The sequence below is a fragment of the Diplotaxodon limnothrissa genome, linkage group LG5 (genome assembly GCF_057381915.1).
Source record: "Diplotaxodon limnothrissa isolate DT_005_m linkage group LG5, D_limnothrissa_male_GT1.1, whole genome shotgun sequence".
Taxonomy (NCBI): Eukaryota; Metazoa; Chordata; class Actinopteri; order Cichliformes; family Cichlidae; genus Diplotaxodon; species Diplotaxodon limnothrissa.
The window spans coordinates 2,032,438-2,049,641 of NC_140600.1; the positions used below are offsets into that span (position 1 = coordinate 2,032,438).

The 17,204-nt window shown below is 40.5% G+C and overlaps 1 protein-coding gene and 1 long non-coding RNA gene across 3 annotated transcripts in view; one reads left to right on the forward strand and one right to left on the reverse strand.

Annotated features, from left to right (window-relative positions):
* LOC146631427 (receptor-type tyrosine-protein phosphatase gamma-like) overlaps window positions 1-17,204 on the forward strand; it is a 368,587-nt gene that overhangs the window by 243,581 nt on the left and 107,802 nt on the right. The window contains exons 3-4 of the mRNA XM_085354812.1: window positions 9,662-9,844; window positions 13,771-13,919. Coding sequence (XP_085210938.1) covers window positions 9,662-9,844; window positions 13,771-13,919 — 332 coding nt within the window. The remainder of the gene's footprint in view (window positions 1-9,661; window positions 9,845-13,770; window positions 13,920-17,204) is intronic.
* On the reverse strand, window positions 4,928-6,583 carry LOC146631430 (uncharacterized). 2 transcript variants are annotated; one of them, XR_014906202.1, is made up of 4 exons: window positions 6,452-6,583; window positions 5,944-6,000; window positions 5,343-5,432; window positions 4,928-5,254 (listed from the first exon to the last, which is right to left on the reverse strand). It is a non-coding gene; the product is annotated as an uncharacterized LOC146631430 (long non-coding RNA). The 2 variants fall into 2 exon arrangements; XR_014906203.1 differs by having other exon boundaries at window positions 6,443-6,583.

A 17,204-nucleotide genomic window follows, 5' to 3' on the forward strand; every position in this document is an offset into this window, starting at 1 on the left:
TTTTGGACCGGTCCTCTGTTCACCTCGCCTCACGATCTCACCAAAGGTCAAATCTGCACCTCCTCAGCACACCAAAGATCCGGGTCACACGGCACCAAGTTGTTGAAATCTTTCAATTCTTTGAATCTTTGGGCTGAAGGAAGGACAATACTCGGTGTATAAATGCTCAATCAACAATCATTTATTTCCATACAATTCAACAGTCAGAGCATTACAACGTCCGGACGGGAGAGATGCTACCAGAGGGTCAGGCACATGTCTCAAAATGGTGACGGGTTGCTCAGCTTTTTATAGTCTCTAGTGGCCCCCAGCTAGTCGTAAAAGCCAAAACATCACATTTTTTCTCTGTTACAGCGCCTAAGTTATGACCTCGGCAGTTGTTTCTCTGCTTTCTGTAAGGTGGGGGTGTGGAATGTGGTCTATCTATCTCCCCTGTCTTTAGACACAGAGTCTCCTGCTTACAACCTTCTCTTCATGATTCAACAATTAAGCATGTCAAGAAAACAGTGTAACACATTCCCAGCAGATCAAGGATGCAGAGTGATGCACATTTATCTAATGAACTAATATGTGAATATGTTCTGTTAACTCAAAAGTATAATGAGAACTAAACTACATACAGCTCACACACTCTATATTAAAGGGTATAATGTGATCTACAGCAGTATTCTAATTCAACTACTTTGATTACATATATAAGGTAACATATAATAACAGAATAATTTAATAATACATAATGAAGATCGAACAAACTATGGCAATCAAGTGGACTAGTTGGGAAAAGCCGTAATGATCCACTTGTGAAAGTAAATCTGTTGGGCATTCTGCTTGGCCTTCAGACAATAATTCTGATTGCTACAGTGTCAGACAGGACAGGTAAAAAAAAAGGCACACTTCCACTAAAATGTTGTTTCCACCACACCCCTTCACCTCCCACCACAGAGCCAGACATGAACAAATCTTCTCTATGGTTTTCCTCTTGTCCTCCTGTCAGCCAGCTGCATATTCAGCATCTTCTTGTCCAATATAATATCCACTATCCTTCCTCTGCACTTGTCCAAACCATCTTAGCATTGTCTCGCTAACTTTCCCTCCAAGCTGCTCAATGTAAGCTGTCCCTGTGATATAATCATTTATAATCTGTCTAACCCTCACCACACCACCTTCACTTTTTTCATATCTATTCTTAAGAACACTAATTTGCTGCAAATTCTTTCCAGTTCGATCTCTCTGTATAGCGACTCAGTGCAGGTCATTTTCTTCTTTCTTTGTGTCCCCCCAGAAACACTCTCTACCACTTCATCCAAGTCACTCAGAAATCCTCTTTGTCCTCTCACTGATATCCACCCTGTGGGGCATACGCACTGACAACATTCAACCATCGCCAGTCATAGTCCCGACATTCGAACCTCTCCAGACTCTGGGCCGATTTTTTGTCCCAGTCCAGCCCTGGGTGTATCCATATAAATGGCCCACCCTGTACTCATGACTCATGGACTTCAAAGTCTTTTTCAGCCGCTCCATCAGCCAGAGGGTGGTAGGTGCTGGTCCGAACAGATTTAATGCCTGGTTGGTAATTTGTAGAGAGAGATATGAACGATGTGCCCTGGATTATAAGGCACTGGATTATAAGGCACTGGATTATAAGGCGCATTAAGCGAAACCAAACAGTCAAATATGTCAAACTTTACTCAACTCATACTTCTTGCTTCCTCCACTTCTGTACCAATGGTTCATTAATGTTGAATTCTCTCCAGCTGCTCTATTCCCATGTTGTTGCAGTATGTGAATGACTAACCTCGTATTGTGGATGGATTATCTCAGTTTTTCTCCTGCCTGAAGTTTGGTCTGTTTACAGCATCCTGCCATCCGATTGCATTTGTCCTTAACCATCGGGAACCCTCATGTTAACTTTCATCGAGTGGAAAAAGTTAGCGTTCATCCTTCAGCTTCACTGTGTTTATCAGATTCAGAACACTTTATTTATCCCCAAGGGGCATTTAAGAGACTGACTTTGCCGACCGTACACAAACATCACATTGGGGAAACAGGTCAGGCTGGGTAGCTGGCCGGTCAGCCGCACAAGCATGGAACGACCCGGAACCGAACAACAATGGAAAATGCACAACATGAGGAAAGACGAGGAGAAAAAACGAACTCCCCCCAGACTGAGCTCCAACAGCTATGTTATTTTATGCTAACATAGCTGTGTCGCTAGCGATCACATAGCACATCATTATATGCTAGCTAGCCCAACTTCAGTAACCCTACAAACGTCACTGCTGTTTAGTTTTCTGTCTTCATTTATGTTGGAAGTGATAGCAGAGCTGTACGTTTTAATTTTTTCATAAATCTCTCCGTCAGAACATGCTATATCATGCTTAGGTGGAAACTAGCAAGCTAACTCTCTGCTAACTTCTAACTCTGTTATATTTAATAAATTCTGTTTTCGTGGATGCCTGGATGTTAAACTTAATTGTTACACCTGGTAAAGCACTAACACTCATCATTTTATTGAAGATGAAATAATTTAGAGAGTTCTTAACTCTCAGTGATGCTGCAGTGTTTGTCTGACTTTGGGAGCTGAAGTGGAGTTTGGACCCAGATCACTCCACGAGGTTCCTGACTACGGTAGCCGTAATGCTCCAACAATCCATCAATCGGTGCGGCTTCGTAGCTTACCAAAGTCGTACTTAACCATTTATTGACAGATTTTTGAGTGGCGTGTACCACATAAAATCGGTTCGAGGTCAGTAAGCACAACAGGAATGCATACATATTCATACACTTTTGATTTTTGAGAAAATTTAAGGATTTTAGGTGCACCTTATAGTGCGTAAAATACGGTACAATGTCATATTATCTATGTTACAGATAATCGTAGCATGTTATGTAAAAGATGTTTCTATATCTGCGATTACCACAACTAGATGACTGGAACTGAAACTGTGAACAGGGAAAGAGACTGTGTGAACTGGAAAGAAGAGACTGTAGTCCTTTGTGGACACTACAAAGTCTCACATAATTTGATCTTTATGTCAGGTAGTCAGTAACCCATGAGATGGCAGATAATTACATATATTTCCGGTAGCAGCTACTAGATTATGTCAAATGCTCTTAAGAAATCAAAGGAAGTGATCTTCACTGTACAGCTTTTATCTAAATGGGAGTATGTGGCGCAGACTTCACTTGAAGGTAGTGATGGTGTGTGGAAGCCAAAAACTGTGGTGGATATAAATTTGTGGAACCAGCACCCCAATGCAGGATGTGTGGATCCTATGAGTCTAACCCAGCAGGCAGAGCAGAGCTTGGATAGATGGGTGAGGGGACTGGTTTTAACAGCCTCTGGTGTCTGGAGGTCCACCCTGCGTATCTCAGTTTTTCCCCTTTACTGTTTCACAAAGGGTTAAAAGGGAATGGGCACAATTTAGAATTTATTTGCAGGATATTTTCTTAAAGCAACTTAGTAGGCAAAAGTGGAAAAGTGGAATCAAATAATAATAATCACAAAGTAATAATCTAATCACCTGAATTATACTTGTATAATTAACAGCTAATGCTGACCTTGTTCTGATCTTTGGTAGAAAGCAGGTTGGAGGTAAGAATGAGCACAACCAGATCTGATGATGCACTTTTCCCTTCTGATTCTTTAATCTAACACGTCAGAAATGAGCAGAGAAAAAAACAAAAAATGCAAACAGAATTTGCAGGTTCACATTTGCCTCTGAACCTGCAGTGGGAACTCATTGTTGCTGACATACAATCATTCAAGCCACACCTTATTATCTCCTCTCTAACTGACTTTTTTAAATCCATGACTTAAAACAGGGTTTAAACTTTAAAATTATTTAATGACATTTTCTTCTTTTCTATGTTATACTTAATTTGTCAATAATTCCATCACATATGAATGTTCAGTCAAATATGAATATACTATACTTGTATGTTAATAATGTTTTATTCAGCTCATGCAATTCACTGAAGTCAAGGAAAACTGGGTGTGGCAATTGTGCAGACAAGCGATGCACTGAAAATGGAACAGCTTTACACTCTCTCCTTAGTGGGAAAACTACTGTCTTCAAAACTACAATGTGCAGAGACTACACAGTGTGCATTTTACTTTGCCACACTGAACAGGCAGTGAAAAATATTATTTCATTGCAAAAGTTGGAATTTTAAAGTAGAAGGAAGATCTAGGGCAACATTAACTAACCAGCACACAGCATTCATTTGATGTTAAAAAACTGAATGTACTAAGTAAAGGAGTGTCATTTGGTGGCTTGCCTTGTGCATACACTCTAAAAAATATTTTGTTGCCTCAACTTAAAAAAGTAAGGTAACAATTTCCACTCAGCTTTTTAAGTTACAAATTTTGCATATTATTAAGTAAATTCAGCAAGTAATTTTTAGGTTTGGCTAACTCAACTTGTTTAACAAACCAACATGATTTACCTTGACCTCCACAAGCATAATTAAGTTTATTCAACCTAATATTAATTTAAAATTTCTGGTAAAATTAAGTTGAGAAATTACATTAGTTGAGTTACACCAACGAACTTTTTTACATATATCCTACTCACAATTATCCATGTCAATTAGTTTAGGTTTCTATAGTAGCTTTTCTAAAATCACACAAAGCCATTTCACTTATTCCAATTGATTATTTTATTACAAAACATTTTCAAAGTAATACACTTCTGTGTCAATACAACATAAATGAAACATTACAGCAGCCCTTTAATTATAAATGACTAAAAAAAGTACTTCATGTACATTAACATTAACTTAAATTGGTATCAACTTGTTCAACTTGTCGCAGAATCAAGGAAATGACAAAAGATTTTAATGTTCAACAACAGAACAATCCAAAGCTAAGATTATATGTATTACAAACTTTTCTCAAAACTACACTCATCTAGGACTGCATACAAAAACGTAAGAGGCACATCGGAATACTACAGTCCAATTCACATTCGTTTCATGACAGAAGTTTGCACTTAACAGACATTACCCGTGGACTGGTTTAAGCCCATCAAGTTCCAGAAATACCTCTAGTGTTCTTTACTTGTTTTGGGTAGCTCAGATTGAGAGTGTATATAAGCCCCATCATTAAGGCACACACTCTGGGCACATCAAGGTCTTCCAGGACTGCTGTTCCTTCAATCACAATTTTAGCGACAGCTTTGAGAGACACTGCTGCACGTCTGGTGACTACAATCTTTACCATTTCTTCTGGGAACTGTTGTTCACCATCCTGGCAAGTAGGTAGTTTAAATGGAAACATGTCAGCATTTTATGTGCCATTTAAAAATAAAACACAAAAGAATGCGAGATTCACCTACCAGCTGTTCTCTGAAGAGATCCTCTTCCTTCTCTTTCAGATACACCTTCAGGCAACGGATTGCGACCTCTCTCTTCATTTCCACCGAACTCTGGAGAATAAAAAAAGCAAAACAAAACTTAAACTTACAGTTTATTAGGTGAAAAGTCAAAACTATTACATTTATGTGACTTGCATTGTGCCAAATATTGATTTTAAATATGTTTTTAAAAGAAATAAAGATGTAATCTTTGTAACTTCAATTTAAACTGTTACACACTGGCCTGCTTTAACTGCCCACTTTGCTAGCAATAGGATGAAGTGACTAAAAGTAAATGTAACCTAAATTTCATCAACAGCACAATTGTGCTTTTGATGAATAGGACCTGAATCAGAGAATGACATGAACTATAACTGTAACTGTAACAACTAATTCATCAATACACCTGCGAGGTACATTATATATACTTTCCAGTTTTAGTAGTAGGTGGGCTAAATGTTTCTCAATTAAATTAGGCAATTCCCCAATTTCTTCATCCTCTTCATTTGCTACATCTTCACACAATGGATTTTCATTATGTTCCTCAAGAGGATCATCTCCTGCATTCAAACGACTGACACACCTCTGTATCAGCTCAGGCTTGAAGTCATCCAATGAGTGAGGAGTGTGTTTTCGGTTCCTATGAGAAGCATATGTTCAAATGAGCAGTTACTTTTAGTCAGGGATAAATTCACCACATTTTACTCTATCAGTAATTAGTTACCTCACCCGAGACCATCTTGTGGAAACACGAATTTACTCTGACACCATGATAAAAATGCAGGCAGCTACTGACCGGTTAATTTGAACATATACGGGTTCAAATTGAACATGCTCTGCTGTCGGCATGGTCTATCAGCTAACCAAATGTACCCTGACAAGTGACATGTTTTAATGTCTCTTTTATTTGTGAGGAACGTTTGCTAGCTAAAAGAAACGGCTAGCTAAACTTAAAAAAACAACAACAGCTCTACTCTGCTAAATTACGATTTAAACCATCAAATTTCAGTTTTTTTTAAATATGACATTTTAGAGTGTACAAATATAACTTGTAATTCATCTATTTAGAATTCAGTACTTACTTAACTCACCGAACACAGTCGAGGGCAAACACACCTCTTCTCCCACGAAGCCACAAGAATCCAGAAACTGTTGCGCAAGATACGAACATATGCTACGGGGTTGCCCTCGTCTGTCTGAATGGTCTCAATTCAAACAGGAAGGATGTTGAAACTCATTTTTACATGTTACACAAACTTAATATTTTCTGTTGTTGATTGATGACAAAAGTATTTTATTCAATATACTCAAACATTTAAGTTAAGGAGCTGTTTTTTAATTTTTGTGTTGCACTGACTTCTAACATTGATTATTCAACTCACTGAAACGTGTACATGTAGGCAACTTACTTTTTTTTACCAGAAAAATGCTTTTTTGTTAAGTTCTACCGACAAACACAAGGAATATTTTTTAGAGTGTATGTATTTTTAAAACCTTTACTTTCAGGAGAAGAATTAAATTAGTCACGCAAATGTGAATTACGCCGTCTGCACTAAACTGCCACAGTACCACAGACTGTCCAAAATCTAATGCTGAGAAAAAATATGTCTTATGCCTTGTGGTGGTAGTGATAGTTGCTACTAAGAGTTATCAGAAGTTATCAGAACGATCACATAATTGGCACTTTGCATTGATGGCTCAAAGCCTCAGTGCCTCTTCATTCAGTTCTCACGCTGAGTGTTTAGAAGTGAGCCCCACCTTTTGTTCCTCAATAACACCGGGATTTTCACTTTGACAGGAATTAATTGAAATGAGCTTCTTTTTCTCAAGCCACTTTTTTTTCTCAGCAGTGCGCACACAGCGAGCAACCTCTAACAAATATTTATCTCTATTGCACCATTTTTGCCTGAGCTTACACTGGATTGTTTATTTAGTTTGTAGGCCTGCACCATTCTCTCTCTTCTGGATTATTGAGCCACTAATTCACAGTTCAGAGTTCAGGTGTACATTTAACACATTTTTGTGAAAAACTCTAAATATGTCAGCGGTTGCAATGCAGTTATAATTAACATTTATATGATCTGTGCAACTTTGCTTATCATGTCGATGGTTTTCATGACTGGTGGGCTGTTACGTCGCAATGAATTATGGGACGGCATTTTCTCCTATCCTTTCATAAAGGATGGTTCAGTGTATCCTATGCTAAAGGAAGCAATGATGCTCCTTTCCTTAATCTTTGGAGAATTTTCACAGCTCATATTACTGCCCCCACACAGATATGTCTGGCTGATGTCTCTCAGTTAGAAACCCTCCTAAACAAAGTGAACTATTGGAATGCACCCCAAGTCTTTAAGTAAACATTGAGATGTTAAAGCTGGGCCCTGTGAGATTTCAGTCCTGGCCTTTGTAGTTATGTTGTGGTTGAAAAAAGGAGTCAGCAGTGCAAAACCAGATATAGAGGTCAATATCATATGTATTATTTCACGAAACAGAATTTGTGAATATAACCTGCCCTCAAATAATGACATTTTGAAATCTTCCGAAATCCTCATGAACAAAAAGGGTTTGTATTTCAGCAGCTTCCTCTGATTGGTGCTCAGGGTAGCTGACAGTGAGCATTGCCCAGTTGTGGAATGTTTGATAGGGATTCACATAATTTAGCAGTGCTTCCTGTCAGCTGGTTTCAGAGAGGTCTGAAATGCCCTTTTGCTCTGATATACACTACCAGTCATAAGTTTGCATACACCTTTTTTTTTAATGGTTTTTCTTCATTTTTACAACTTTCTACATTGTAGATACAAACTGAAGACATCAAATGTATGAAGCCAGATATGTGGAATTATGTGGCAAACAATAAATTGATAAATAACTAATTTTAGAATCCTAAAAAGTAGCCACCCTATGTTTTGTTGACACTGCTGCAAACCCTCGGCCTTCCCTCAATGAGCTTCATGGTGTAGTCACGTGAAATGGTTTAACTTCACCGGTGTGCATGTCAGGGTTTATTTCTGGAATTTCTCTTCTTCATGGGGTTGGGACCATCATTTGTGTTGTGCGGAAGTCAGGTTGGTACACAGCTGACAGCCCTACTTGACAAATGTTAGAATTCATATTATGGCAAGAACCAATCAGCTAAGTAAAGAGAAACAACAGTCCATCATTACTTTAAGAACTGAAGGTCAGTCAGTCCGGAAAATTGCTAAAACTTGTCCCCAAAGTGCAAAAACCATCAAGCACTACGTCAAAACTGTCTCACATGAGGACCGCCCCAGGAAAGGAAGACCAAGAGTCACCTCTGCTGCTGAGGATAACTTCATCTGAGACACCAGCTGAGACACATTAACAGCACCTCAGATCAGAACCCAGATAAATGCCACGTAGAGTTCAAGTAGCAGACACATCTCTACATCAACTGTTCAGAGGAGACTGTGAATCAGGCCTTTATGGTCAAACAGCTGCTAAGAAACCACAACTAAGAAAAGCAACAAGCAGAAGAGATTTGTTTGGGCCAAGAAACACAAGGAGTGGACATTAGACCAGTGGAAATCTCGGCTTTGGTCTGATAAGTCCAAATCTGAGATCTTTGGCTCCTCCCACCATTTCTTTGTGCAGAAATGGTGAACAATGATCTCCACATGCATGGTTCCCACTGTGAAGCATGGAGGAGGAAGTGTGATGGTGTGGGGGGGCTTTGCCGGGGAGACTGTTGGGGATTATTCAAAACTGAAGGCACACTGAACCAACCTGGTTATTACAGCATCCTGCAGCGACATACCATCCCATCCGGTTTGGGTTTAGTTGGACCATCATTTAATTATTAATAGGACAATGACCACCAAACACACCTCCAGGCTGTGCCAGATGGCCTGGCCTCCAAAGTCACCTGACCTAAACTCAGTCAAGATGGTTTGGGATGAGATGGACCACAGAGTGAAGGCAAAAGGGTCAACAAGTGTTCAGCATCTTTGGGAACTCCTTCAAGACTGTTGAAAAACCAGGAGCTCATGAGCTCATTGAGAGAATGCCAAGAGCAGTAATTAAAGCAAAGGGTGGATTTTTGAAGAATCTAAAATATAAAACATGTTTTGAGTTATTGACACTTTTTTGTTTACTACATAATTCCATATGTGTTCATTCATGGTTTTGACACCTTTAGTAAGAACCTACAATATACATCGTCATGAAAATAGAGAAAAAACATTAAATTAGGGGATGTGTTGAAACTTTTGACTCTATCTCAGTTTTGCATTCACATTTTTTTTCAAGTGATGAGATGCTGTTGTATTTCTTATTTTCCCCAGGTATGTATGGGCCAGATGAGGGCTGGGCATCTGCCTACCCACAATGTGGAGAGAGAAACCAGTCACCAATCAATATTGTGGATAAGGATACCAAAATATCCAGAGAATATCAGGAGCTGACACTGGAGGGTTTTAACATAGAATCTTCAAATAAGACATCTATGAAGAACACTGGCAAAACAGGTAAACATAACACATGTTCTGTTTGTTCTTTTGTTGAAGTTTCTTTTTTTGTTCTTGATTTATGCTTCCCTTTACAACAACAATCTTTGTCTTTAGGAGGGGAGATCATTTCTATACCTTGGCGTATCTTGTCTGACATTGTACGGGCATGAATTCTCACATTAACATTGACTTTAGCTGGGCAAGCTGAGAGGCCTGCAGCTTTTTCAGGTGGTTTGTTCGGCACTGTAGCAATCAGAATTATTTTCTGAAGGCCAAGAAAAATGCCCAGTGGATTTATTTTTTCAAGTGGATTATTACGGCTTTGCCATGTCCACTTAAATGATCTTTATGATTATTACTTAATTCATTTATTTTTAACTTTTAAGATATTACAAATGGAACAGACATGACTGGGGGATAGGAAAGGTAAAGATGTAGAATAGAAAAGTTCAAGAAAAGGAGAGGGGAAGAAAAATAGAGGGGAAGAGGGACAGAGAGAAAAGACAAAAAAAATCTGCTGGATCACCTGCTGGAAGAAAAAAAAAGCAAAAAGAGAACAACCACAAGAGAAACCACAGCAAGAACCTAGATAAGTGTAAGTGACCAATAGATATTGAATGTTAATGAGCAGCGCGCAAGACCGACAATGCATGACGTGCTTTGACGCAGCAGCCAAGGAAGATACAGTATGTGTCTGTGCACACCTGTGTGCATGAGCGCGCTTGTATTCAAAAGGTCTGTGAAGGTTCTCAGTCATCCAGGTCATCGTAGTCAAAGGAGCTTGCAAAGAAAAGCGTCTGGACTTCTTTAAGTTGCTTGACTCTCTGACTCTCTTTAAGTTGCTTGACTCACCAACTCTCTGCCATCTATAATCCAGTTTTGAGTTCCCTTCCCAGACGCCTTAACGCCCACTCACATCCTGGGCCATCTGACCTCAGGAATTCGCATGATAAGGTGGGGCCAGGTTTCACAATGAACACACCCGAAACTCTGGCTGATTGGGACCCAAACCCAGTTTCCCACCTTGGCTCAGGCGATTAGAGGATCATCAGGGGGTCCTTTTGTCCCTCTGTGGGGGGTTACTCCCACTAGGTTTATATCTGGGACTCTCCACCATTTGACCTTAGAACTGAAGAAGCTTCTCGGATGAGAGGTGAAACGTCTTCAAGCAACTTAAAGAAGTCCAGACGCTTTTCTTTGCAAGCTCCTTTGTATTCAAAAGGTTTCTCCACTATCTGATAGTGGGTGTGGGGAGCCATAGCCCTGCCCCCCAGGACATCAAGCAGGCATGGAGGAGATCCAGGCCCCAAATATCTTGAGGCCCCCCAATGCACGAGAGCCCAAGGAGGACAATCATGCAACCCACCTAGAAAGAGCTTAGGATAGTCCCAGACAGGGGGTCATGCAGCAGCCACATTGCAGAAGCTACAGGGGGCTGTGACGATGTGCCTGCAGGATCTGCCGGCAGCCAGCTGTGTCAGAGTGGACCTAGACCTGGGCCTGAAGGGCAGTTCAGAGTTCAGGTGTACATTTAACACATTTTTGTGAAAAACTCTAAATATGTCAGCAGGTTGATAAGGCCCCACCAAGCAGCCACCGGGAGTGAGCTAGTATGTATCTGAGCCCCCAGCCCTGGATACCGAGAACCACCAATGCACTGACAGCTGAGGGCATCAGCCACTGGCAGGGAGTGTGGTGGTGGGAGATAGATCCCTACACCAGGGGGGCCTCAGATGTTCCCAGAGAGGTGGAGTCTAAGACCCGACCTGACACATACACACAGACAAACAGGCACACACAGACACAAACATGCATTCCCACCCTCATGCACACATATACAAATACTCAGCACTTGCCCACCGTGGAGACACACAGAACAGCAGCAGGGAGGCCCAGCATCCCAGACCCCGACCAGACGGCCAACTCCTCCTCCCGAACAGAAAACGGGGGGGAAGAACCCATACCTCTCTCCGCCCACTCATATGTGTTGCTGTGTGCTGTTCTAAAGTGCATTTAAAACACGGGAGGGACATGGTGTTTTCTGCAAGAAAGCAGCAGGTGTCAGCATGGCCCCTCCCGAGAACCCGCTGTTAAGTCTATTTGTTGAATGTTTGTCATTATGCTTCTTAAATTTGTAAGGTCTGAGTTCAGTCTATAGGATCAAGACATTCCTCTCTGTGCTGGGGGAGGTTTTATGCAGAAACATCCTATCTGAAAGATCTGTTTCTTGTGATGTTGCTTCCTGCTTTTGTGATCCTTTTGGTGAGCAGGAAGTCATGCACACAGAGACACATGCACACAGAGAGACACACATTCTCACACACTCACTCAAACACACACACACATTCTTACCTGCATACACACACACACACACACACACACACACACACACACACACACACACACACATATACATACAGTGCCTTGTCTTTGTAACCGGGGGGGTTTACGAGGGGAGGTACTAGTGTATTGTGTGAACTGTTTTCCCAATAAAAGGCAGCAACCATCAGGAGCTGGCCCCATTTGGGTTTAGCCTCATCCTGCCTGTCACACAGCACTAACCCTGACACCACTTGTGAATGTGAAAATAAATGGTAAGTGGTCTGTATTTGTATAGCGCTTTACTTGGTCCTAAGGACCCCAAAGCGCTTTAAACTATACACAATCATCCACCCATTCACACACTGGTGATGGCAAGCTACAGTGTAGCCACAGCTGCCCTGGGGCGCACTGACAGAGGCGAGCATAGTGTTTCAATTCTCTCTATATCTCAGAAAATTGCAATAGAATGACAAAGGACCCTGTAAGGGACACTGTAAGCAACTGAAAAACAATTCTGCCTGGCAAATTAGCCCCACATGTGAGAATATGCTTTATAAGCTGATGGAAACTGACGGAAATGATCTTTAGTGAGGATGTATTCCTCAGAGAAAATCTGAAGGAGAAACAGACCTATATTTAGCATGTCTTAGAATATGTTTCTTTAATTTATGCATGTAAAGCTGTTTCATGCTGTGCACGTGCCCACATTCTGATGGTGTTTCAAGGAACCTTTGAAATTGTCTTCATGTCATCGATAGATGTCACATTTTTGTTTCTGTATCTGTTTTTAAAGAGAAATTATTTCCATGTCTGCTGAAAAATCTGATAAGTAATAAATCAAAGCTCACTTTTTTCATCTACCCACATAGCAAAATTGGTATGGCCCGGATCTGGCTTACACGTGGCCCACACATGGGCCAGCACAAGGCCATTTGCAGACACACTGGTGGTCCTGTGCTGGCCCAGAACAGTTTCAACTCTGGGCCCAGATGTCAGCCTAATGTGTACCTTAATCAAGCCATGTAATAACAACATGTGCCGGAACATAGGAGTGCAAAAGTAACATGACGAAACTCTGTTCAGACAGTGAATGGACTGATTCTTATATTGCACTTTTCTAGTCTCCTGGATTACTCAAAGTGCTCTATACAACATGCCACATTCACACACTTTCTCTAAACTTAGTGCTTTCTTACTACATTTATGCAGACCGGAGGAGCCAGGGATCAAACCACTAATCTTCCAACCAGTAGGTGTTCTGCTCTACCTCCTGAGCTACAGCCACCCAGTGGGAAGCATGAGTAAACCCTTACAAGGTTTTGGATAAAGTGTACACTCCCAAACCTGTGAAACCTGGTTTGAATTTGAATTTGAATTTGAAACGTTGGCTACCATAGCAGTATAGTATTGCAACATGGCATTTGGGTCTTCTAACTAAAATAGGAAAATAGGAAAATAAATAGTGCCATCAGTGCCAGGCCTGGCCCATATCTGGATGACATACCACTTACCATGCCAGAAGTCAGCCAGCAGTGCCTGCTTGACACCAGATGCGGGCCAGACCTGCCTGCTATGTGGGTAATCACTGTTTTTTTTTCTCTCCTCTTCTGTATTTCTTCCAGTCGCCATCATGTTGAAAGATCATTACTTTGTTCGGGGAGCAGGTCTACCAGGGAGGTTTAAGGCAGAAAAAGTAGAGTTTCATTGGGGTACAAGCAATGGATCGGAGGGCTCTGAACACAGTATCAATGGCCAACGTTATCCTGTGGAGGTAAGCTCAATTTTCTAAGGAAAAAAAATACAATATAATTTAAAATGTTTGAATATAATTTTTGACTACATTTATATTTCACCTTTAAAAGGTGTTTACCTTACCTTGTTTGGTAGACTTCTTTTCAGCACAACCTTACATGTCTTTACTTTTTTTTTCAATTTCGACATATTGTATTGACAACATTTACTTTCTATTGCATGAAAAACATAAAATCCAAGTAGGCAAAAATTATTATTTTTTTACTGTGAAAACAAACACATTTAAGGAATCATTTTTATAACTTGAGATGCAAATATAAATTATAAAAAAATATATATGAATTGTGCAAACTTAAAAAATACATGCAATGGCTGGGGTGTCTTTTGTGCAACTATTTAAAACTTTTTCCTTTAGAACTATCAGGTGTCATAATAAGGTGCTACACAAATTATTTGTACCATTCCACCACGAGACTGAGGGACAGGCCTTAGACCCAAAGACTTGACAACAGGAGCTGTATCACTTTGTCTGTTTTCCACGCAGAGACAGCATTTACATTTCAGTGTCCCTGTCGTGGCTATTTGGCCAGCATCTGTGTCATTCAACAGCCACCTTATTGTTTTGACACATAATACAAAAAACAAACAAAAAATACTACACTACAAACCAACTACACACTCCAAACAAGCTAATGTCACAAATCTCACATCTCAAATCTCGCTCTCTTGTCGCTGTCACTATCCCCGCTTCCTAAGCAAGCAAATGTCAAATGTTATCATTAGTGCTGTCAAAATTATCGCGTTAATTGTTAAGATCAACGCGAAATGTTTAATGCATTAAAAAAATTTAACGCTGATTTTGTTTTTTTATTAATTTCCTGTAATCTAAGACCTTTAAATTCATGAGCACCTCTGGAGGAGGGGGCAACAGTGTGCTATGCTGGCGTTTGGCCTGACAGAAATGATTAGAAGAAGAAGAAGAAGAAGTGACACCATGCTACTATCTAGCTAACACTAGCTAACACACGCAAGCATGGACGAGGGCGGACTTTTGGGTGGAAAGTTTCTCTTTAAGAAGTTGCCTGATGGCTTGTTGGACAAAACGAGAGTAAGATGCACAATTTGCAACGCTGAATTCAAGTACCACAGAAGCAGTTCATCACTGGCGTATCACCTGAGAGCAAAACACCCAACTGAATCCACCTCTACGGGACCTCGCCAGTCTACGCTTCAGGAGTATGGTGCTTGTGGACGAATAACAAAAAATGTGAGAGAAAAGGTAACCAATTCCTTGGTTGTTTGGATAGCTAAAAACTGCCGACCAGTTAGCATAGTAGAAGATGATGGACTGAGAGAAGTCATTCGTGCTGCATCAGGAGATGAGTGTTACAATCTGCCCTCGAGAGGAACCATTGTGTCGAGACTGCACACTTTGTATGGGGACCAGAGGGCTCAGCAGTCCAGCAAGCTTGTGCAAGTAAGGAATGTCGCTCTCACCGGAGACCACTGGACTTCGGTGAACAACGATAATTACTTAAAATATAAAGAATAAAAAAATGTAATTGGAGCCAGGCTATTAATAAAGTAATTGAGATTAATCGCAATTAATAACAGAAAATTGTGAGATTAGTTAGTTAATTTTTTTTAATCTATTGACAGCACTAGTTATCATATAATGTTTGTTTTTGGTTGGCATTTTGCTATTGACCCACAGGTTTCTGTAAGAACATACGTAGGCTGCCATGACAGACCAGTACTTCCGCAGTCCGGTTACTCAAAGTGAGAGCCAGCGTTCACTCGTTGCTAACAAAAAATCGTTTACTTTGTGCTGTAATTAGCGGCTTTACCTGTTCGAGGATGAGCTCAATTGCTAACTTTACTGTTGCAGTGATGGCGAGGTTTCATTGGTGCTTTGCTAACACTAGACTTTATTGAACTATCAATAAAGTCTTGGTGTGCAAGGTGATATGGTGCACACTGGGAGTTCACATTGCACTGTTGCTCTGCCCTGTGACGTCTGTCTTAGTTTATCTTAGTTTATCTGTCTTAGACGTTTGGATTCAAGCCTCTTTTCTGTCCCTGCATTCCACCTGCGCTGCTCGTCTGTACATGCAAGCCTCGTCTTTCCACTCATCACAGCGTTCTGCACCTGCAACAAACATTAATAGTATTTTCTCACTGTCAATACTCAAGATTTAACATCATGAGGAAATTTACACTAACAAAAGTACTACTGTGTCTGTTTATATCAGTGGTGGACAAAGGGCTGGTGTCCTGCATGTTTTAGATATGACCCTGGGTCAACACACCTGAAACATATCTAAACCACTGAAATAAAAGTACTGGCAAGGTCACCCATATTTTCCATTTCATATCAATAGTGAGTTGCTTTTTGATAATTTTTGATAATTTTTTTCAAATTATTATATTCTGCATATACTACGCAGTGTCACATTTTCTTATAATATTTTATTAAAATATTATAAGAATATTAATTTTATCTTTGTGTGATTGTACAGCATACAGCCCACACAAAGTTTAAACAATGAGTGGCTTCCACATGTAAACAGTCAACAGCTCCACGCAGCACTTACCCACATAGCAAAGTTGGTATGGCCCGGACCTAGCCCACACAGTGTGCTTACACATGGTCCACATACCCAAAAGAATGACGGCCCTTTGGTGCCCCAGATCTGGTTTGCCAGATGTGGTCCACACATGGGTCAGCACAAGGCCAGTTGCAGACACACTGCTGGTCCTGCGCTGGCCCAGAACAGTTTCAGCTCTGGACCCAGATGTCAGCCTAATGTGTACAATAATCAAGCCATGTACTAACAACATGTGCCAGAACATGCAAAATAGTGCGAAAGTAACATGACGAAACTCTGTTCAGATAGTGAGTGACTCTTATATAGCACTTTTCTGGTCTCCCAGAGTACTCAAAGTGCTGTATACAACATTCCACATTCAGTCAATCACACATCTTCTTTAAACTGAGTGCTTCCTAACTACATTCTTACACATTCAGACTCTTGACATGCAGACTGGAGGAGCCAGGGATCGAACCACTAACCTTCCAATCAGGAGGTGACATGCTTTACCTCCTGAGCTACAGGTTTTGGATAAAGTGTACACTCACAAACCTGTCAAACATGCATTTGAAACGTTAGCTACCATAACAGTATAGTATTGCAACATGGCATATGGGTCTTCTCAAATAGGAAAATAGGAACATAAATAATGCCATCATTGCCAGACATGGCGCACATCTGGTTGACATACACTCTGCCATTACACCAGTCAG